The sequence below is a fragment of the Notamacropus eugenii genome, chromosome 2, assembly GCF_028372415.1.
Source record: "Notamacropus eugenii isolate mMacEug1 chromosome 2, mMacEug1.pri_v2, whole genome shotgun sequence".
In the NCBI taxonomy this organism is placed as follows: Eukaryota; Metazoa; Chordata; class Mammalia; order Diprotodontia; family Macropodidae; genus Notamacropus; species Notamacropus eugenii.
In genome coordinates, this window is record NC_092873.1 from 253,552,783 (window position 1) to 253,575,291 (window position 22,509).

At 41.1% G+C, this 22,509-nt stretch overlaps 1 protein-coding gene across 3 annotated transcripts; it reads left to right on the plus strand.

Annotated features, from left to right (window-relative positions):
• Nucleotides 1–2,185: 2,185 nt before the first annotated feature.
• PNLDC1 (PARN like ribonuclease domain containing exonuclease 1) lies at nt 2,186–20,173 on the plus strand. Of its 3 annotated transcripts, none has more exons than XR_011974688.1 (19): nt 2,186–2,360; nt 3,402–3,459; nt 4,211–4,284; nt 5,908–5,947; nt 6,784–6,907; nt 7,112–7,200; nt 8,575–8,675; nt 9,265–9,341; nt 9,691–9,834; nt 10,900–10,969; nt 11,904–11,989; nt 13,194–13,249; nt 13,993–14,057; nt 14,537–14,590; nt 16,014–16,056; nt 17,685–17,781; nt 18,700–18,894; nt 19,037–19,135; nt 19,610–20,173. XR_011974688.1 is itself a non-coding variant. In XM_072643840.1 (19 exons), exons 1-19 carry the CDS (start codon nt 2,285–2,287, stop codon nt 19,680–19,682), a joined length of 1,602 nt encoding a protein of 533 aa, XP_072499941.1. In that variant the 5' UTR covers nt 2,186–2,284; the 3' UTR covers nt 19,683–20,173. The 3 variants fall into 3 exon arrangements, 2 of the variants coding, with proteins under 2 accessions (XP_072499941.1, XP_072499942.1); XM_072643840.1 differs by having other exon boundaries at nt 18,719–18,894; XM_072643841.1 differs by lacking the exon at nt 14,537–14,590 and having other exon boundaries at nt 18,719–18,894.
• Nucleotides 20,174–22,509: the final 2,336 nt, after the last annotated feature.

Below are 22,509 nucleotides of genomic sequence, written 5' to 3' on the forward strand. Positions count from 1 at the left end.
GTCCTGTCTGGTCAAGATAGATAGTTAGGTATTGGGGTCTTGTCTTGGGCTAGATGGATGATGTGATTGTGATTGAATACAAGAATACACCTGTTCCAATATGTGGGAATAGGTCTGGGGGCAGTAGCTAGGTAGAGGCAGTGGCTGGGTTCCCATCACCTGGACATGCCTACTGTTTCTGTGAGAATTAATAGTTCAGACACACACCTGTTCTACTAAACAGTGAAGCCTACGTGAAGAAGTTAGGACATTAAAGGGGGGGGAATCCAGATAGGCACAGTGGGTCTGTAATGAGGTTTAGATTATTGGAGCTGGGAGCAGCTCTATTAGGACTCCATCAGTGAAGATTCATTAATGTTTATTACTGCTTACTCCTTTGGAAAATTAAAAAAACTCTGCTCACATAGAGAACTTTAAGGTCCACAGAATGCTTATATACATATTTTTATTGATATATTTTTATATGTATGCACATACATTTTATACATAATCTCATTTGATCCTCACAACCACATTAGCCTCATTTTACAGCTGAGGAAACAAGCTCAGAGAGTCAGTGAACTTGCTCAGGGTTATATAACTAGTAAGTCTGGGGAATTTGAACCTCCATTCCTCATTTCTGGTCCAGCAGGACATTGCCTTCCTATACTGGTCTCCACTATTCCTCTGACCTTGGTTTTAATTTAGGAATACAAGGAGAAGGTAATTGGTGAACACTGCATTATTGACTAATTTAACGTTAACTGATAATTAAGTTTGGTGGAAATGATCTTCCAAGCGGATTCTGCGTAGTCAGTTAACAAGCATTGACTAAGCACTGACACTATGTGCCAGACACAGCTAAGCATTGAGGATACAAAGAATGAAAAGTCTTCCAGTGCACTGTGCTCATAGTCTAAAGGGGAAGGCAATGCACAATGACGTACATATGGTAGATGGATGTTGATCTCAGAGGGAAGATAATGTCATTAAGGGAACTAGGAAAAGCTTCCTGTACAATGTGAGATCTTAGTAGAGACTTGAAGGAAGTAAGGAGACAGAGGTGAGGAAGGAGAGCATTCCCAGATGGGGTACAGCCAGTGAAAAGGGCAGGACTTGAGAGATGGAGTCTCATGATAGCAACAGCCAAGAGAGCAGAGCTACTGAATTGTAACAGTACATGAAAAGTAGTAAAATGTGGAGAAAGCTAGGAAGGAGCTAGGACAGGTAATGAAGGGTTCTAAAAATCTACCATCCTAGTGGATTTTTTTCCCCTTCTTCAGAGGCTGGAAGGATTTAGAGCTGGAAGAAACCTTAGAGACTACTGAATCCAGGCACTTATTTTATAGATGAGTTAGCTGAAGCACAGAGAAGTTTAATGCCTGGCCCAGAATCACTGAGCTAGTAAGGTCAAAAGTACTTGAGCTCAGGCCTTCTTGACTGCTGAGAGCACTACATTCTATGCACCATGCTACCTCTTCTCTTGTCTAAGATCCTCATTTTATGGAAGAGGAAACAGGCCCAAAGAGGTTATGTACTTTACTGGGTTGCCACAAAGATAAGTAGAAAATGAAGGTTTAATCCCAGGTCTTGACTTGTCCAGTGTCCCAGGTTACACTGTAATTATTTCTTTGACCTCATTAGGATAGCACAGAAACATATACTAGGAATCTTGATTTGATATATAGCAATTAGGAACCACTACAACCTGCCAAGGTAAACAAGAGGATGTGTTTAAAACGAGACTATTAGGAGAGATTTAATGGGAAGATGTTATAAGTAGCTGCTAAAAAAGTTCACCGGCAAGCCTCAAACAGAGTTAGGGTTACAAAAAGCAGAGGATAGCCTGGAGACAATCAAGTTTACTTTGTGACTCCCAACTTAGCCAGCAGACTGGGCACAGAAACCGAGAGCTGCAACGTTGAGGCTGGTGGGGAATCTGGAAAGGGGCAGTGGTTTGCGGTGTCCGCATCTGAACTGACCCTCTACCCTTTCAGACCTCTGCTCAGGCTGAAGACCACACAGAGGAACAGACAACCAACCACAAGCGCGCTCCTCCTTCCCCCCTGGTTTTCCCTCCTCTCCCTCTCCCCGTCCTTCACCTCTTCTCTCTTTCCCCCCATTCCTCTTAGGTCTCTTGCAACTCCACGCTGCCCCTCCTCTTGCTGCTTTCCCCTCCCCCCTCCCCATCGCCCCACGTGCCCCTCGCGTGGCCTCGGGCGGGGGCGGGGGCGCTTCCCCTTTAAGAAGCCGAGGGTCTGGGCCTGGCTCCGCTGAGCGGGCCTCAGTGCGCACGTGGTTGGCCATGGAGGTGGGCGCCGACGCCTTTGAGCAGAAGCTGCCCCTGCTGGAGGAGCTCATTCTGGGCTCCGACTTTCTGGGTACAGAAGCCCCCACGCCCCTCCCCTGGTCCGCGCGGCCCGGCAGGGACGTCCCGAGGGAGCGAGGGCCCGGGCGCCTGTGGCGTCGCGGCTGCGGGCCTGGGCTGAGCGCTGGGCGGGAGAGGCCCCCCCGGGCCTGGGCAGCTGCCCCGCGTCCTCCTGTGTCACTGGGGGGGCGGGACCCGGCTCCACGGCCCACGGCCGCGAGTGTCCGGCCCTTGCGTTTTACAGGCGAGGGAACGGAGCGGGCAGAGCAGGGAGGCCATGCCGTCCCATCCCACCCCATCCCATCCCTCCGGGTCCCCCGCCAGTTAGTGGTAGAGGCGCATCGGAACCGCTTCTGCTCCGTGGTCTTCTAACTCCCGCCCCGCTGCCCTGGCTTTGGGTTAGGGCTTCCCTGCGGGCTGGAAGGTGTCTGCCCTTAACCGGGAGCCGAATTGCCCCCTCGGAGGTCCAGCTCCCAGTGAGTCCTGAGCCTCAGCCCGGGAGGCTCGGAGGGCTGGGGCCAGTTGGGCTGTTTGCCAGTCTTCCTGTTTCTCCTCTCCTGGCCTTCGGAGAGCCCAAGCTTTGCAGGCTCCTGAAGGCAGCCCCGGACCCCGTCCTCTGCTTAATTCTGAGCCCCGCATGCCCATTGGTCCTGTTGTCCCCAGGTCTGCTTACTGGTGGACAAGCTTCCTTGGTCACCCCTTCGGTTAGGTCAGAATCTGGCCAAGAATCTGTGGGAGAACGTAGACAAGAATGAGAGGAGATGAGGAAACATACAAATCGATGACGTCACATCCATTTTTGCTCCCCAATATCGTTCTGCATTCATCTTTTTAGAAAACTTATCTTTACTTTTAGTTGCAAATTCTCTCCTTCCCTCCACCATCCATTTGTAAAGGCAAGAAATACGATATCCGTTCTACATGTGAAGCCATTCGTTTTGCATTAGGCTTACAGCATCCTGCCTGCTGAGTGCTCACTAAATACTGCCTGGTGACTAATGTGGTCCTCTGTTCACAAATGGACTTCCTTTCCTTTTATGAATTTCACCTGTAGGTTTGGACATAGAATTTACAGGCTTGAGGTCCATCTTTCCAAAAGGCCAGCAAACAAGGTAAAGTTGGAAAATCCTTTATTCTGGGTGTATAGAAGAATCTTGGTGGGACTTACTTGAGTCACACACAGAGGCACAATAGGTAGAGCACTGGAACTGCAGTCAAGAAGACCTGAGTTCAAATTTGGCCCCAGACCCTTAACTGTATGACCCTGGGCAAATTATTTAACCTCTGTTTGCCTCTGTTTCCTTAACCTTAAAATAGAGTAACAGTATCCATCCATCTGGAAGGGTTATTGTGACGATCAAATGAGACAAAATTTAAAGTGTTCAGCGCATTGCCTGGCACATGATACGGACCATATAAAAGTGTATTATCTTCTTCCCTCAGAGAGGGGAAGCGGAATCCATGCTTGAACAGGAATTCTTTCTAGCATTTACATGAATTTGTGCTAATGATAATAACTCATAATCACATAAAACTTATAAAATTTAAGGTTTACAAGATTTTCTTAAAAGTAAAATTCCCAAGGTTTTCTTGTAAAGTTCCTAAGGTTTTCTTCATAACCTTAGGAGGAACATAGAGGAAAATATAATTTTATTGATAAGGAAACTGAAGCTCAGCAACATTAAAAAAATTTAAGTATCATAGATAGAATGAATATTGGAGCCAAAACTCAGACTTCTGTCTTCTGACTCTTAACTTCTGTGTTCTTTCTACTGCCCGATAACTCTCTTAATATCAAAATGAAAGCTGCTTATTTGGAGATATTTTCTCAATATTTGTAAAATACCTGTTTTCTTTGAACAGTCTCTTTGACTCACCAGCAGAGTGGTATCTAAAGACCAAGCGAAGCATTCAGCAGTTTACAGTATGTCAAATTGGTGAGTTCCTTGGTTAAAGATGGTGGCACCCTTAGTATCTCTTTAAGTTCCCTGTGGTTCTAAACTCTTAGGTATATGAAAGTTGGTTAACTTTAATGGAGAGAGTGCTAGGTTTGAGACCTTGTTTTGTTACTTAATTCCTGTGTTACCCTGAGCAAATCACTTCATTTGTAAGATGGGCTGGTCCAGTTTTAAATCAATAATCCTGTTATCGTTAGGTGCACTTGGGAGTGTTGGGAAGTTGGTTTATCCAAAAGTTTGTTGTTCAGCTTGAACTGGTGATGATTTTTGGTGCCATGTTATTCACAGTTCCCTAGATTAGGGTTTCCTTCACTGAGCTGAGCCATTTCTTTGGAATCATTTTTATGTAGGTAGAAGCATTAGTTTCATTTTGACATACACCTGTTTAAAGTAGGACCTATTGATCATCAGATTATTTATTGCTTTGAGATTAATCTTTTCAAGTTGCTTGCCGTCCTTTGATAAATTTGGAAAAGTCTTTAAAATTATGTTTAACTCATTAATTTCAAAACTTGATAAAGGATTCCCACATTTTCAGATTATCACCAAGCTAGTTTAATAATGTAAATGTATATCATACTTTATGTTTCCTGTGATCTTGACATATTTTTCCTTTTAGACTTCCTTAAGTTAACAAACATGTATTAAGTGATTGCTTTGTGCTAAAACTGTGCCAAACACTGGGAATAGAAAGGCCAAAATTATATATAGGGCAGATGAGTGGTAATCTCAGAGGAAGGAGGAAGAAGGGGGAGGGGAAAGATTTTAACTGAGACTTCAGGAAAGCCAGGAGGCAAAGATGAAGAGGGAGAGAATTCCAGGCAATGGAGACAGTCAATGAAAATGCATAAGGGGGGGATGAAGTGCTTTCATGTCCAGGAAGAGGCAAAATTCTCTCTGTTGTAAACTTTGTAGAGTTGATCTCTTCTATTTATGCAATCTTCATTTTTTAACAGGAGACATTCAGCCTCAGTAGAAGCGTGAAGTCTAGCTTCTTCTTGGTCAAACCATCAGGATATGTTCTACCAGGGGTGGGGGAACCTTCAGCCTCAAGGCCACATATGACCCTCTAGGTCCTCAAGTGCAGCCCTCTGACTAAATCCAGACTTCACAAAACATATCCCCTTAATAAAAAGATTTGTTCTGTACAACTTGGACTCAGTCACAAGGCTGCACCTAAGGATAGAATCTGTCCTAAAATTATTGTTAGTCTGCCTGTCTCCTTTTTTGTCCTGAAACATTCCCATAGAGAAAATTGAAGCCCGACCTATTCCTGATTCTTTCACATCTGTTGTTCGTTTGCCTGTGAAGCCTTTGTCTTGAATGTGCATTTCTCTCCCTAAGAGAAGACTTACTTTTGTCTTCAGAGACTTAATTAAATAAGTCTTAACTCTGATGTAAGTAGAGGAGAACAACCTGTAGGGATCACCTCTTATAATGGCAAGAGCATGTTTAGGAACTGTATGTTTTCTTTTCTTGGAAATGTGGCTACACAGAGTATTACAAAAAAAGTTATGTAATTTGTGATTTGAGGGGATGCGAATGGAAATAAAATTTTTTATAACCTCAGCCTCCCTTCCCCTCCCCGCATTGTTCTTTTAGGGTTGTCGATGTTTTCAAGCATGGGAAGAAAGTCAAACAAGTAAGTTTAAGGACTTTTTTCCAGTAAAATTCAACAACTAAGTATGTGCAAGGCGTCCCTCATGTACAGCAGGTGTAGAACGTAGCATATTCTTTCACACATTGATATTCTGGTTTGTTTTGATGAAAGGAACTTTTCTGTTATGAAAAAAGAGGTGGAACTGGGAAATGTCAGCAGTGTAAAAATAAAGCAGAAAGGGGAAGTATGATACAGCGGATTGAGAGCTAGCTGCAGAATCAGGAATACCCAGTTTTGAGCCCCACCTCCGACAAATGCTGGCTTTGTGACCCTGGGCAATTTTACTTACCTAGCAATTTCACTTAACCTCTCAATAACCCAGAAAATTCTAGGTAAGTTGTAGAGGAAGTTCGAGGTGGGAGAGCTGCTTTGGTGGAGAGGGTTTCCTCATCGAGAGCTCCTTGTGTCAATGAAATGACAGGTCTGTCCCCCTAAAGATTGTTAGGAAGAAATAAAAAAGAAAAAAATTAGTTTAAAAAAAAGGCTACCCTAAAACATAATCAAACCTCCGCCTCCTAAATCTTTCAAGTGTCTGCCCCTATTATGTATGAGGCATTCTGCTAGGCCATTGACCTTGGTCTTTTATTTATTTTATTTTGATATAAGTCACATTTGAGTACAGGAGACTTAAAGATACTGCAATCTACAAGTGTCCAATATTTAAAAAATTTTTTTCCTTTGTGTTTTTTTTATAATTAATTTGTTTTCACTTTTCAATAATCACTTCCATAAATTTTAAATTTTTCTCCTTCTCTCTCCCCTCTCCCTCCCCATGACAGCATGCAATCTTATATTTCTTTCTTTTTTTTTTTTAATAGGTATATAGCCCATTCATATAACTTCTTCCTCTTCCCTACCACACTTGGCATTATGGATTCAGAATTTTCCTTCCAGGCCTCTAGTATTCTATTTTTGAATCAATACGGTTTCGATTATAATAAGGTATGTTAGTTGGTTTTTTCCTTTGCTCAACTTTCACTAGTTTAGTAGATTGAGAGAATACAGTCTCAAAAGGACATGTTTATAAGAACATAGGACTAAGGCCTTTCCCTGTCTCTTATTCATACCTTTCAAATCAAAATATCCATTTAACTTTATGGTGCTGGCACATTGATGACTACTGCATTTTTTCCTTATTTTCTTTAGTTCCTCAAAAATGGGATCCCATATATGAATGAGGAACAGGAGAAGAAAATTAAGCAAGACCTTCTGACAGGGAATTGGAAAGTTCGTAGGTAAAGTGTTTCTCCTCCAGTTTATTTAGCATTCTCTAAAAGTGTGTATAAACTGAACTTTTATAGTTATATATTTGGTACTAATGTGCCAGAGGGAAGTATTACCTAGCATTTGGGAAAGCAGTCCTTGCTATATAAATGTTAGCTATTGACTGTTGGTGAAAGTAGTCCATGTGTGATACCAGTTTCATAGAATCAGAAAACCAGAAAAAACTTTGAAATCCATCCCACCGTCTTCAGGTGTGCTGAAGTTTCCCCCAAAGTCTTACTTGTTTTTATCTCCTTAATTAAAAAGCATTCCTTAGGGAACAAGCCTGAAATTTCAACCTTTTCCTCTTTTTTTTTTTTTTTTAAACATCAGAGGTAGGTCATTGTCCTTATTTCCTGAATAGCAATTCCTTTTTTTTTTTTTCACCCAAATGAAGAAATAAATAAAAAGATTTTTAATAAGCACTTTCAATGTTCAAAAAGCACTTGGCTCATATGTAGAAAAACAAGACAGTTGTCTCTGCTCCCAAGGAGTTTATATTCTAATAGTGAGAGACAACAGAAGAGGGTTCAGTTGCAGGGCCCATGGAAAGGCCCTGTGGTCCTTAGGATACAATGCAAAACAGAGGGTAATCTGTTCTTTCAGTGTTGTTTCCATTGGTAATCCTGCATTTCTTCCTGATGTTGAAACATTTGATACCAATATCAAGGATTTTGGTGTCAAGAACTTTCTTTTCTGGGTTTTCAGTAGCTGTAGTTATTGAGGAAGCAGGATATGTAGTATCTATTGAGACAGGTACCACATCCCATATCTATATAAGATCATTCCCCTAGATATTGGCTGTGAGCCTGGGTTGGAAGCAAGACTGGTACTTGATGGGGTGAGGGGATAGAGTATTCCTAGGGTCTTTGGGCACAGGGTCCTAGGCTGTCCCTACCAGAGTTGGAGGGGAGGTGATAGTATTTTTGACATAGTTTAGCCTGTGTTTACCAGGATCTCTGTTGCTAGCTTTTTTTTTTTTTTTAAATCATGTGGTTCTCTTGTCTTTTGAATGCAGTACTAATAATGATGCTTAGCATTGAAGAAAACACATTTATTTCTTTCCTAATGTCCTTATGAGGCAGGAATGGATCAGGAAACTTATCTCTCTTAAAAGGAGAAATGTAGATCTTTTTAAAAAAAAATTATTTTTACTACTTGTATAGAAAGAGTGGTAATCTCTTTTTGGTGGCCCATTTTCTGCATTAAATCATAATGCTCAAAATTGAGACATAGGAAACAGTAATTTAGTTTTGGAGTCATTTTATTTGGTTGTCTGGTTTATTTGGAATTGTTTCATTTTATTTAGTTGTAGTCTCCTTTTCTTCTTGGAATTTTATTTATAGTACATTGGACAAAGACCAAATGAAGGTGGTGATTGATGAGGTAACTCGGTGGTTGGAGATGGCACAAGAAGGAGATTGGATGACTCTTCCTGATATAACTGGTAGGCAAGATGACTCCTTTTTGTAGATAGGAGAAAATGAAAAGAGTACTCAGCCAGGTCCATGACACCAACCCACAAAACTTCTAGCCAGATTAAAAAAAAATAAGGATTTTTCTTTATACTTGAGACCCTGCCTGTTGGTAAGAGGCAGGTCTTAGAAGGTAGGACTTCTGATGCTGGTACCTTCTCTTTGGATAACTTAGGGTCATGCTGTATAGAAGTGTGACTCTTGAGAGTAGGATTCATTCTGGATTGGGGATTCATAAATGCATAGACATTCAGGGCCCTCTTCCTAAGCGTAATTCTGAATACTTTTCGTATTGATCAGTTCTGTTTTTCCTTCTGCATTCCCTCATTGCCTAAAACTTCTCATGTCATGTGAACAGAAGATGATGCTGGCTCTGGGTTGTATTGAACATGATGATAGCATTTCATGTGGGTGTATGGAGATAGTTTTCCATTTGTTCCTACTGTGGTCTAAATACCTTGAGGTATAGATTTAGGAGGGAAAGTGGAATATTTTTTCAAATCTGAATATTCGTTCATTTCAGTCTTTGTTGTCTGTCTTGCTTCCCCTTCTTTGCCTCAGGGTTCCAGGCTTTTGAGGTACAGTTGGTACTAAGGCAGGCTCTCCCCACAGTTTGGACCCTGATGAAAGACAAAGGGGTGAGTTAAGAATTCTGTGCTTTTAGACTAAAGGATGCTTCCTGCCTTGTTCAAGAGGAGCCCTTGGTAGCCTCTTAATTTATTAGTCTTTGTCACCCAGCCAAACCTAGTTTAAATTTGTCCTCTGTGAAAGACCCGTGCTCTGTGGGCCAGATGCTAGGGTTCCTCAGTGGAAGTCTGGAAAAAAGATTGTTTTGGGGAGGCTGGATTAACTGCCAGATTATTATAGCCCGCCTTTGAGATTTCCTTCCTTCTCCTCCACTCTTTCCTTTTTTCTTAAGCTTTGGAGTTCTTTTCCTTGCCTCAAGTCTAAGGCCAAGGATAACATGTCCTTGATCTCTCCTGGCAGGTGCTAGTAAAGAAAGTGAGCAGGCAATACCGCTGGTGTCTAGAGAACTCTTCTCGTGACCATGATGACTGCAGGAGGGAGAAGATTCTCCTCTCAGCCCGGGGTTTTGCTGTCTTTTTCCAGATGCTGGTGAAAGCCAGGAAGGTAGAGACCCACATTCATATTAAAAAGAAAGCCTAGTGATAAAAAGATAATAAAAAATACCACCTTTCTGTTACTTGAAGGCTTGGAGTAGAATCAGCTCTATACCACTGAAAAAATAAATATTGAGCTGGAAATGCAGCTATAAGGACACAGCACACTGGCATTTATTTTCCCAGTAAAATATAATTAACTTTTAAGGGGCAGCTAGGTGGTACAGTGGATAGAGCACCAGTGCTGACCAGAGTCAGGAGGACATGAGTTCAAATGTCACCTCAGACACTTACTAGCTGTGTGACCTTGGGCAAGTCATTTAACCCCAATTACCTCATCCTGGGTCATCTCCAGTCATCCTGATGAGTATCTAGTCACTGGATTCAGATGGCTTTGGAGGAGGAGAAGTGAGACTGGTGACCTGCACAGCCCTCCCTCACTCAAAACAAAGTCAAGTGCAAGTCATGTCATTATTTCTCTGATGGCATGGTCTTCTTTGGCAACAAAGGATGAACACACACACTCTTACTAATGTGATGTCAGATGACTTTAGAAAAGGACTGCCCCTTAAGTAAATCATTACGGCATTGCCTTGTTCCTTGGGTGATGAAGCTCTGTGTTTGTTTTGAAGCAGAGTGCTGGTGCTCTGAGTTTTAAATTAAATGGTGGTATTTATTAGCAAAGTAGGCTATCTTCCCTCCATCTTGTGATTGATTTTATGATTAAGAAAATCCTGAAGATTTCCTGAGTTCTTCCTACTCCTTTCTTCCCTTCTCTTAAAAAACTTTTTAAATTAATGTTTATTAAGGGCAGGGCCTATTTTCTTTTTGTCTTTGCTTTCTTGGGAGCTTATTAGAGCATTTGGTACATAATAGGTGCTTAATAACTGCTTGTTGAGCACTTGAACTTCTTTTCTTCAAAGGAAGAGAGAGATTGATGTGCAAAGAGGGTTGAAGAGGTTACCCACAGCTACTGATATGCTGACTTCTTTGCAAGAAAATACTGATGACATTTGGTGACTTTAATTCATTTCTTTGATTCATTTCTTGTGTCTCTTGGCCCTATTCTTTCTAGCCTTTGGTAGGGCATAACATGATGATGGATCTTCTGCACCTTCATGAAAAGTTCTACAGACCTCTCCCAGGTAGGGAAGGAGAAGTCCTTGCCCCTTTTTCATCCCAGCAAAACCTGACCTGGGACTTTGGAGAGAGAACTTGACCTGAGAAAGCACACAACTTTTTTAGTCTTTAGGGGATTATAGGGACTGGAGTGAGGTGGGGGAATTTCCTTTCCTAGCCACCTGCCCCCCTCCACAGATACATGCTCCTCTTCCATATCTAGAGCACCTTGGAGTCAGACAGGGGCCGCTTATTGTGATTTATCTGGTTTATCTTCTTGGAACAAAAACCATCCACCCTTCTGCCTTTTATCCTTCACCACCAGGAAGGCGGCTTTAGCCCTTTATTTTATTTTACATATATTTATATATTATTTTAGCTGCTTTTGGGAGGAAGCCCAAGTCCCTCACTGGGTACCACATCTCAGCCAAGCTTACTGTATGGCACTTCCAGCTTCAAGCTTAGCTGATTCAGTTTTTAGTCAGCTTTCACCTTTCTCTTTTTGAGTTGACAACCATCTTAGTTTATGATTAGTGATGAAAGTGTCATCTTCAGGCTAAAATAAAATAAATTACATTTGTTTTACGGTTAGAAAGTGGCCCATATCTTCTCCAGTATATACCACAGCTTGGTCCATTCCAAGATGATCATCTGAATTTTGAATCGAAGTAACTGCTTCCCTTAGAATTCTGAGTAGGTTGCTTTGCTCCATACAAACAGGTAGAACCATAAAAGGAGATGGTACCTTACTCATATAATAGAGGGTCCCCAAAGTCTTAGTACAGTTTTAAGCTTTAATAACTTTGGAGATGCCTTATATGTCTATGTTGTCTCCCCTGGCTAAACTACATTTCTTGAGGACAGAGATTTCCCTTTTCTCTTATATTCCTGTCCTCAGACACAGTTCCTGGCACGTGGTAAAATATTTAACAAATGCTGATTAATTGAATCTTTTCTCAGAATCCTATGAGCAGTTTAAGCTGAACATCCATGGCTTGTTTCCTGTCCTCATAGATACCAAGAACGTGACAAAAGAGATTTGGAAGGTAAATAAACGAGCTGCATTTGGGAAAGGGAATGCTTTGTTATTTTCAATGTACGTTTTTCTTCTGCCTTCAGTTTCCCGGAAAGTTTAAAGTTCAGGCTCTAGTAACTGTCTTTACCTTGTCATGTGCAAGGTTATGAATGGTAAGTAAAATTGATTCTATCTTTTATGAAAATTTGTGTGCTTTTCCCTATTTGTTTTGTTTACTGAGATCATCAGGGCAGGGACTTTCTTTAGTCTTTCTTAGTATTCCACATATTTTTGGAACTGTATAACTATCTGTACAACCCTCAAGGGAAACGCTTTTCAGGGTGCTATCAGTAGTTGAATCACCCATCACCCTTAGAAAAAGTGATTTAGAACTTAGATAGAAATCTTACCCATTATGTTGGAGTTGGAAAATGAAGAAGTGACCAAACAAAATTTGCATGATTTAGGGACTGACAAAAAATGTCAAAATATAATTGCTAGCTCTTACAGGACCCAGGCCACAGTTGTTCGGGCAGAGCGACAGTCTGCCTCCCCAGAGAAGCATTTTTCCCTAGGAGGTAGCATGACTATTCTAGTGAGTAGGGTGCTGTCAGGAAGACCTGTGTTCACATCCCCCCCTTAGGTACTTGGTGGCTGTGTGGCAACGCTGGGCAAGTCAGTTCACCATTCAGAGCCTCAGTTTCCTTGACCTTAAAGTAGAAGTAATAATAGCACTTACCTTACAGGGTAGTGGTGAGAACATGTAAAGCGATTTGCAAAACCTTAGAGGGTTATATAAATGTCAGCTATAATGATGGCAATGCAAGATGAAACTTGACTCCTTAGACACTGTTGGACCAAAATGGTTATTTGGTGCTGCTGAGACCTGGAAATCCCAGGGTGTGTCCTTGGTCTCTTCACTTGAGGCTCAGATCACCACCTTAGTACATTGGTCTCCTGGCAAAGAGGTGTGTCAGTCTGCTTTATGTGTCTGGGGTCAGTCTTTCTATGACCTGTCATTGGAGTTACTTGCTCATCCCCAAGGAGGCTACATATTCGTTCAGTCTTGATTGGAGGAACAGGGATGGTTGTTCTGTTGGATGACATTGGAGAGGACAAAAGGGCTATTATACAGGTCATTTGGGGTATATTTAAAGTGAAAAATTTATAAAATTCCAGCTGATTTCAACTCTCATGCCCCAGTTTTTTTTCCTCTTGTTTTTTCTCCCCCACAGGAACTAAGTTTCCCAAGAGCTTCAAATCTTTTGGAAGTTTATGAAGTACTAAACAGGCAAGCAAGAGGTCTTTGATATTGGTCCTTGAGGGCAGAAACTATGGCATCTCAGCACTTTCATGATGGGAAGTGTCTTTGAGCAATAGGGTTTTTATGTTCACTTTTGACCTTTAGGCTATTTTCTGATTTGAATAATATGGGCCAAAATACAGAGAAGGAGAACATCCCCTGTAAATGTGGTTTTGTGGAAACCCAGCCTTTTTTAGGAGGAAGAATTGCCTTATCTTTGCCCTAAGCCTTGAGTTGGGATGGGTTTGCAGATTGACAGAAATGCCCTCACTTCAAAGGGAGGCATCAGCTGTATCCACTTCCCTGTGAGGAAGCTCAGCCACTTGGGGGTGGAGAAATGAGAGATGTGAGAGCTGTAGCTGGTTTAGACACTTAATCTGCTTTTAATGTTTCTGTGTCAACTAACTGGGATTTAGTGATTTAGATATAATATACCTGGAGCGTCTGTCCATGGCAGGGGCAGAAGGTGTAGAGGATGTTGATCAGGGTTCAGGGATGATAGAGGAATCTTGCAAGTCCCTCAGAGCAGTGTTGTTTGGTCACTACCCATGTTCTGTAATTTGTCCTGTCCTTTGAATGAGCTCTCCCTTCAAGAGTCACAGTATTTTGGACTTGGGTTATTTTTGCTTAGTCAGAGGGAAAAGAGGATGTTTGAGTGCATGTACTGTTGTGAAAGAGTGAACATTTGCAAGGAAGAAAAAATCCCTGACCTTTTGCTTTCTTTCTTATAGTGACCTGAATCCTACCAAGAATTCTTGTCCAGTGATCATCCATGCAAGCGAGTGTATCAAATATGGTACATTTCATTTAAAGTGAGGCCTGCTGATTGGGGAGCACTATTTCCCTGAAATGTGCCTCATCCCCAGGAAGGCACATTCTCACTCAGTGTTTCTCACCTAAGTTGTCTTTGATTCAGTTTAATTCAAGGAACAATTATTAAACATCTGCAGTGTTCTAGGTACTGGGGAAATTGTGACTGATCTTGTGATACATCCTGTCAGTTTTCTTCAATAAGCTCTTTCTTCTCTCCTTTCCTTGCCACTCTCTTGCCTTTATATTTGCTTTTTCTTACTTTGACACAATTAGGAAGAAAAAAGTGTTAGACATAATTTTGGGAGAGGGCAGGCATGGGCTAAGCATTTATAATCCTAACTGCCAAAGAAGGTAGAAAGTTGGTTGGATTGGAATCGAGAGTAGATAGTTCTTGGTCCAAATTTTGTTTCTAATCATAACTCAATTCTTTATTTTTTTACCTTGTGGGGAAAAATGTGTCAGTTGAGACCAAATACCCTCATGAAGCAGCTTATGATGCCTTCCTTTGTGGATCAGGTAAAAAAACGAACTTATTTTTTAAAAAATTTCCATTCATATAGTTGTAAGATACTTACTGTGTGCAAGGTGTGCTATGTTAAAGAGCTGAAGGTAAAAGAAGACACAACTCCTCCCCTCAGTGTGTGTCTGTGTGAGAGACAGATGTACAAGTAAGATGGTGCTTATTATAGTTTATAAGTGCATAGGAGAGGTCAAAAGGGAATGTCTGAGAGACTCCAAAAGGGAGACATTACTTCTAGCTGGAGAGATTGAGGGAAGAAGGGGAAGGCTTTTCACTGTTGGCAGTGTGGGGCTGAGTCTATTTTATTCACGTGGGGTTGGCAGACTATGGAGTATGTAAAGGAGAAAAGTCCAAGATAAGTCTGGAAAGGCAATTTGGAGTCAGATTACTGAGGCCTTGAATCCTAGCTAAGACATTTATATTAGATAAAATGAGGGGAGGTTTTAGAATTAGGAGAGTGACATTTTCAGATCCTGCATTAGGAAATTATTCTGGGAGGAGGGTGGGGTGAATGAAGAGAGAGAGACAGGAGGCAGGGAAGCCAGTGAAGAGTCTGGAAAAAATAGGTCAGGGAAAAGTGGTGGTAGTGTTGGCTTGTGAGGAGGCTGAGGCTGGTGGATTGATTAAATTTTGGGGAAATCTGAACTGCAGTAAGGCTAAAGCCTGGGCAAGTTTAGGAAAACTCAAGACTTTAAAAAAATCCAAAACCAAAAAAACAATAGTCCAGGGCAGAAAGCAGCTGGTTCTGGTACTTCTCTGAGGTACATTCATGGGACTTTGCACCTTTTAGAATAAGCAGAAACATCATGTGATGGCACTCTGAAATTGATGGGGGACAAAAATGAAGCTTGGAGTCAGTTAATCAATAAACATTTCTTAGATACCTGCTTTGAGAGGCATTGTGCTAGATATTGGGAATTCAGAGGTCAAAGGCAAACACTCTGTACCCTCAGGACCCTTATGTTCCAGTTTTGGAGAAAATGTATATATCTTCTATAAAATGAATACAAGGCAATTTGGAGAGTGGGGATCAGGACAGGTTTCATGTAGAAAGTCGTACTTGTGTTGAGATTTGAAGGGGCATTGCCAGTACAAAGGCACAGAGTTGGGACATGATTGTCTTGTGAGGAATTCCAAGAAGGCTAGTCTGACTGGGCTTGAGTTTGGGAAAGGGAGTAATGAGTAAGAAGGCTGGAGAGGTAGGTTGTGTTCAGGTTGTAAAGGACTTTAAATACCAAACAGGAATTTGTATTTGTTCCTGGAAGCTGTAGGAAGCCTTTGAAGTTTATTGAGTAGGGGAGTGACCATCATTAGATCTGCATTTTGGGAAAATCTCTTTGTCATTTGGGTAGGGGATAAATTGGAGAAAGAAATTTGAGCCAGGGAGTCACTTATTTTTCAGATTTTCTTTCCTTCCAGTTCTCTTGAAGGTGGCACACTTGCTTCTATATAGATCAACCGGGTGAGTATTTCTTTTCATCTTGTACTTTTAAAAGTTGATCAACAAATACTTTCTAAACATTTACTATGTACCCAGCATGGTCCTGGCTGTGGGAAAATGAGGACAGAGTCATCACAAGTATGGGAAACCCCTGACTTGGCAGGTTCTGATTCATGTCCTTTTCTTTCTCGAAGAGCCTGTTTGGTTGAACAAAACCCCAGAACTTCCCACCTTTCCTCACAATACTGATACGAAGGATTTCTCTCCCTTCTTTCCTCCTGACCCTTCAGCTGGTTTCTACTGCTCAGTCTAATCCAGTCCAATGCAGACAGTGGTTGGGAAGGACATAATGTTTCTGGAGCTCCCATTTTAGCTCCTGATCTGCCCTAACCTTTGTTCTTTACTCTTAACTCCAAAGCTGTAACTCCTCACTTCCCTTATCTAGCCCTTATCCTCCCTGTTCCCCTTCTGAGCCTCAATGACCCTTGTCCAAAGTGGGTCCCAGGCCAAGAGAGCCATTGCTGGTAGTATGGAGCTAGGGGAGTAGAATTTTCCTATGGAATTGGTGAGTACTTCAGAGACCTGAGACTTTGTTGGTCTTGTACTTCTTCCACTAACACAGATCCTTTTTTAAGTCAGTGAGTTGTTGTGGCCCTGATATTTATTACCAAGGGCAAACATAGTGATGAAACCCTCAGAACTTAGCTTGACTAATCTTCAGGCATTGGACTGGGCTTGTACTTGGTAGGACCAACCATGGCTAGAATAATCTGGAGGAACCCAGGGTCACCCCCATGGTACAGTAAAGTATCAAAGGTGGACTTCAGTGGAGGTGATAATAAAAAGTTTTTAAATTTTATTATTTGATGCACCTTAGCCCATTTTAAATGCTCATAAAAACTTAAGATTTATTTAGCTTTTTGTAACTGGGAAGCATTTTCAATCATTCAGTAAGTATTTACATCAACAAGTGCTTATTATGAGCTAGGCACTGTGCTGATTGCTGGAGATACAAAGAAAAAGCAACAATAATTCCTGCCCTTCAGGAACAGTTTACAACATTATATAAATTACACAAGGATCTTCAAGATCCACATAGAGGAGGTGGAAGGTAGCTATGGGGGGGGAGGGTAGGCATTAGCTGCTGGTAGGACCAGGAGAGGTCTTACGTAGAAGGTAGCATTTTTGCTGTCTTGAAGGAAATTAAGTGATTTAAAACAATTTTCAACTTCTTCATAATATAACCCCGTGAAGGGAGTAGCATGCATAGTAGTGGCTTTATTTTACTGAGGAGAGAAAAAGCTGAGCAAGGTTTAAATGTGAGGAGAGAGTTCCTAGAAATAGATAGAGCAGCCTTTCCCAAAGACTGTGCCCCACCCCCACATGGGAGGCAGCGTGTTGGAATGAAGAGTCCTGGGTTTGGTTGACGGACCTGGCTTCAAATCCTGACTCAGCTACTTAATACTGATGTGACCTCCAACAAATTAGTTAATCTCTCTCTCTCTGGGCCTCTGCAAAAGGAGATCTCCAAAGATGTACCTGCCTCTTAATCTGTGAACCCTATATTGTAATCTTTATCTGATGCAGAGCATAATGTGATTACATGTGTGTATCGGAACTGACTGGGGGTTTTCTCTTTCACCTAACAGTGGCATAAGAATGGAACCCACGTTCCCGCAGTATCTTGATGTGCTGGCTCCCTATGTGAACCAGGTGAACCTTATCCGAGCATGTATCTCTAAAATCGTGAGTAGTTGTGTGTGTTTTATTTTGCTTTATTCGAGGGGGCCCATGAGTGGCAAGACACTTGGTGGTTGGGGCTGGAGAAGGGGTAGGGTGTTGGGTATAGGGATCCCAGTGACCTCTCCCAGTCTTCAGCGTAAGGGCAGTCCTGGATGTAGGCCACTGCATGCTCACTCTGTGTAAGCTGGGTGGGATGGATGCTTCCTCAGGGCCAGACAGCAGGAATGGCGCTCTGGTTAGTTATTGTGCAGACATGAGTCCAGTCCCTAGCTTCTCAGTCTCCATCTTGATTGTCCTAAACTGTTGAGATCTAAGCATCTTGTGTTTACTCTGTGTATACTTTATATTTACTTACTATCTGTGCACGTGTTTTACCCCAGTAGATTATTAGCTCCTTGAGGGCAGTGACTCTCTAGATTTTTAGGCATTTAACATATGATTCTCAGTGTTATCAAATTGCCTCTCTATACCTACTCAAGAGACCAAAACTGATGGCAGGAAGGAGAGTGACAGCTTGTGTATTTTATCCTGACAAATCTATAAAAGCCAAGCTTACATATTTATTGTTGGGTCTGGTCTTTTTAAAGTTTTCTCAAACATATAAGATACATCAGTATTTTCTTTAGGCCCAGTCCTTCCTGTCTGTCATTTTTTAACTGGGTGACCCTGGGAAAGTCACTTAATTTGTCTTGCTCCTCATTTATGACATGAAGTAGTAGAACCAGATGACTTCACTGTTTCTCTCCAGCTCTAAGTCCGTGATCCTGTGACCTTTTAGTTGTGAGACCTGGGAACTGGTGGTGGTCCCTAAGGATCTCCAAAATAAAAAGTAGTGACTAAATGTAGTTTTTTAGTCTCTAAGTTTGTAGAGATAATAGCAATAACAGATTTGAAATTTAAAGCATTTATTTCTGTGGACAGTTCATAATATGTTTTCCAGAATTTCTCTGGCCCAGATTTCCCCAGCAGCCGACCACCTACCCTTATCCTCAGAGTCCGGAGGTGGCCTGGGGTGGATGAAGAGCAGATCTATTATGAGTTCAAAGACCTCTGCAAATTCGATGTCCGGCGATTCACCCAAAACCAGTTCCTGCTTATGACCAACAAGTTCAAGGAGTAGGTGGCTCCCAACTTTTCCCCATCCTTGAAATAGCATCTTTTACTGCCTTCTAGTCTAATGGGTCAGGATTATCTCCCTACTTGTGTAGTGCTAATCACTAAATAACTGGGAAAATGCCTTTTTTCTCCCCCTCTCAAGTGTCAGGATTGTGTTGCAAGAATACAGGTATCACCCTGACCTGCAAGTGACCCTGTACCGATACTGGAGGCATTCACCTAATATCAACTGCGTACTCCAGTAAGTGGCCAGGGTCATAAAATGTCATTTTGTGTCATTCTCCACTTTCAGATAGATGATGTCAGTTTGTTGAATCATGGCATCTTCACTAGTTGATTTATGATGCAAGGGAACAACTAATTAAATGTCTTTGAGCTACATAAATGCTAAATGAGGATAATGGCATCTGAATAGAACTTTTACATTATATGTTTCTATAAAAATTGCCCCCTTGGATGCCAAGAAATCAACTTTTAGTTTCTATGAGCTTCTGTAAATTTACTAGGAAAATTGATTTTCAGAACACAAGGGCACCATCTTAGGGATGTATATATGTATGAAGTTAGTGTGATAGCCCTGGACCTTGAGTGGTAAAGAATTTCTTCCTAAATTGAGCAAGATTCAGGAAGTGATAAGAGAAAAATAGACATGTAGCCCAAAAAACCAAGTGATTCTTGGTTAGAAGGCCATCTACCTTCCATCATTTTCTTGCAGAATCTGTGGTGTTGTTACTGCTTGGGCCTTTCTGGCTTTTATTCTTGGAGGATCTCCATCGCACATACAGTGAAGTCTTCAGAAACCGTTGCCCCATCTCAACTTTGCCCTTGAAATTCCATTCTCCATGACTTCTCTCTTAAGGGTATTTTAAAATGAGCTTGTGAAATCTTTCCTAGGTTTCTTTTCCTACCCCAGATCTCTCGAGTGTGTCCTTCTCCAGAGTTCTGGTGCCACACAATTGTGGGTTTCAGTAGCATTGGCTTGTAGGAGAAAATTCTTTCCAGAAGCAAATGGGAAGAAATGTACTATTGGGACAAAAGCCCAAATCATTTTGATGACTGTCAGTGAATTCATTAATCAGATTCCAGGGTGGCTGGTAAAAATATCTTGTGAGACGAGAGATACAAGTTGCGTAGATAAAAGACTGTGCTAACTTTTTTTTTTTTAAACACATTTCAACATCATGAGAAGAGTAAATGACTGATGGATTTAGGGTAATTTTGGTTCTGTTGAAGACTACTTTTCTAAGTAGATTTAATAAAGAAAAAGTTTAATTGGGAAGAATAACTTGTCAGTGTTCTTTATGGGGGGAAAAAGTAACATTAGCCCAGACTTTGCCTTGGAGCAATGCCTGAATGCTTTTTGATCAGTGTTTTTAATTGCAAAACATACTATTTTAGACTTTGGATAAAATATCCAGAAGGCATGATCTGTACCACTGGCATCTTATATCTCAGAAACTCAGGATACAGTCAAGGAAATGTATTTAGGCTTCCTCTAAGTTAATTAATTCATACTTAGCTTCACAAAAATCTTTGTAAGACTCATGTTAGATGGGCTGTTTACCCATCTCCAGGCACATTATCTGCATGTGGTTGCTATTTCTCCCGTACCCCCACCCACCCTTGGGGGAAAAACAGAAGCAATAGTTCTAGTTATTCCCTAGAATTGCCTGTTCCAGGGCAAAAGGCATATCCATCCTAAAAGGTGGTGGGAAAGGTCTTTGCACTCTGGATGATGCATTCATGTCCCATTTGTATTTCAACAGTCAGGATTTATAGCCATTAGTGACCAGAGGAGCTGAAACAGTCGACTTGTCAGCAATTGGTCTTATACCCTGGCCTAAGCACAAATAAGGGTAGTGGTCCCCTCACTACCTCCCCCCCCCTTTTCATCTGATTCCACTGTTAAACTGTAAAGTTTCCTTTTTAGCCCATATGTTACGTGATCTGATCTTTTTTTTTTTTTACAGGTGCCATTTTAAGAAAACATGAAATAGGAAAATTCACCTTTTAACAAATAGTGATTGACAATTCATTTTACAGAATGGATTCATTACAGGATCTCTTTAATTGGCTTAAAGAGAGGGAAAGAAATAGGCAAGAAAGCACAGGGTGACAATGTCAAGAATCATTATTGCTAGAACATCTCTGAATACGTTGTATTCAGACATTGTATGTTGTACACTCTCAGCGTACAGTGGGTTTGGTTTATAGGAACACTTCATTTTTGAGAAACACTTCAAATGAGTTCAGTATTCTTATAAAAATCCCTTTTACTTTAGTCAAGGAAAAAGTATAGGTCAGCAGGGGGAAAAACAGTTGAAAATAGTGTTCAGATGTGTTTGATCCAAGGAAACCACAGAATTTTGATTGTTCATACTGTTTTCTAGTTCCCCTAACCTCTGGAAAAAAAATTGGAATGTCAGAATGCCCTCACAAAGGTGCTTCTTGTTCAGATCCAACATCCCTTGGGAATTTGCTCAAATCCTATCTTTTTAGAGAAGCCTTTCCTATCCAAAGGCCACTACACTTGCTTACCCATTTTTAAAATTGCACTTGAAGTAAAACAAAGCTTTGGAGTTTTGAACGCTGTAGGGGCTTGCAAACTACCGCTGGCCAGCCAGCAGGCCTATTTTTGTACAGCTAAGAATGATTTTTTCATTTTTTTAAATTTAGTAACACTATTTTTATGTAAAAAAAATCATTCTCAATGCTCAAAGGGGGTAGTACAAAATCAGGCTATAAACTAGGCTGTAGTGTCCTGACCTCTTGTCTAGCCTGTATTTTTTGTAAACTCCTTAAGAGCAGGGTTATCTTTTGTCTCTCTTTGTATCTCAAGCTCTTATCACAGTGCCTGGCACATAGTAGGTGCTTAATAAATGTTGATCAATATCTCTTGTATCTTGTAAATAGGGAATCAATATTTGTTAAATGGATGAGGGCTGTGTTTCCTTGTCACTACCTATAGATTCTGTGTTTTAAAGCAAGGTCTTCTTTTCATGATTATAGTGGAAGAAGCTCTAGATTTGGAATCAGAGTTCAAATCTGTCTGGGTTATTTATTACCTGTGCAGTCATACAGGGCAAGTCACTTAATAATCTCTCTGGGTCTTAGTGTTTTCATGTCAAATCCAACCAACCCAAGGAGGTTGGACAAATGATCTCAAATGTCCCAGCTCTAGATCTATGATTTCATGATCTTTTATTGTACTTTCTGACTGATTTGATTCTCTTAGAGAATCTCAGTAGGTCTTTGGGAGTGAAAATGTTGCAAAATAACAAAATAAGACAGTAATCCTTGTTTCATACCACACATGAATAGCTTTTAAACAGCCTCTATTCTCTTGGAGTTTTTCTATAACTTCCTAGATTCCCCTCTCTCCCTTAATCTCCATCTGGTAGAATGTATGAATGGAGGGGCAGGGTCCAGAGCACTTAAGATGTTTATAGTTTTTGCTGAATTTTTCATGTTATCTTTTACGAGAATTCCTTCACTGTTAGAAATCCATATTTGGGGTATTTTAAAAATTTCTTTATAAAAATTTAGTAGTATTTTATTTTTCCCAGTTACATGTAAAAACAATTTTTAAAATTCATTTTTAAAACTTTGAGCTCC

Bases quoted from the DNA above. Each gene is read 5' to 3' on its own strand.
- PNLDC1 (XM_072643840.1), top strand. From the start codon at position 2,285: ATGGAGGTGGGCGCCGACGCCTTTGAGCAGAAGCTGCCCCTGCTGGAG. The intron at 13,250-13,992 runs GCAAGCAAGAGG...TCTTTCTTATAG, and splicing joins GTTTATGAAGTACTAAACAG to TGACCTGAATCCTACCAAGA. The intron at 14,058-14,536 runs GTACATTTCATT...AAAATGTGTCAG, and splicing joins AAGCGAGTGTATCAAATATG to TTGAGACCAAATACCCTCAT.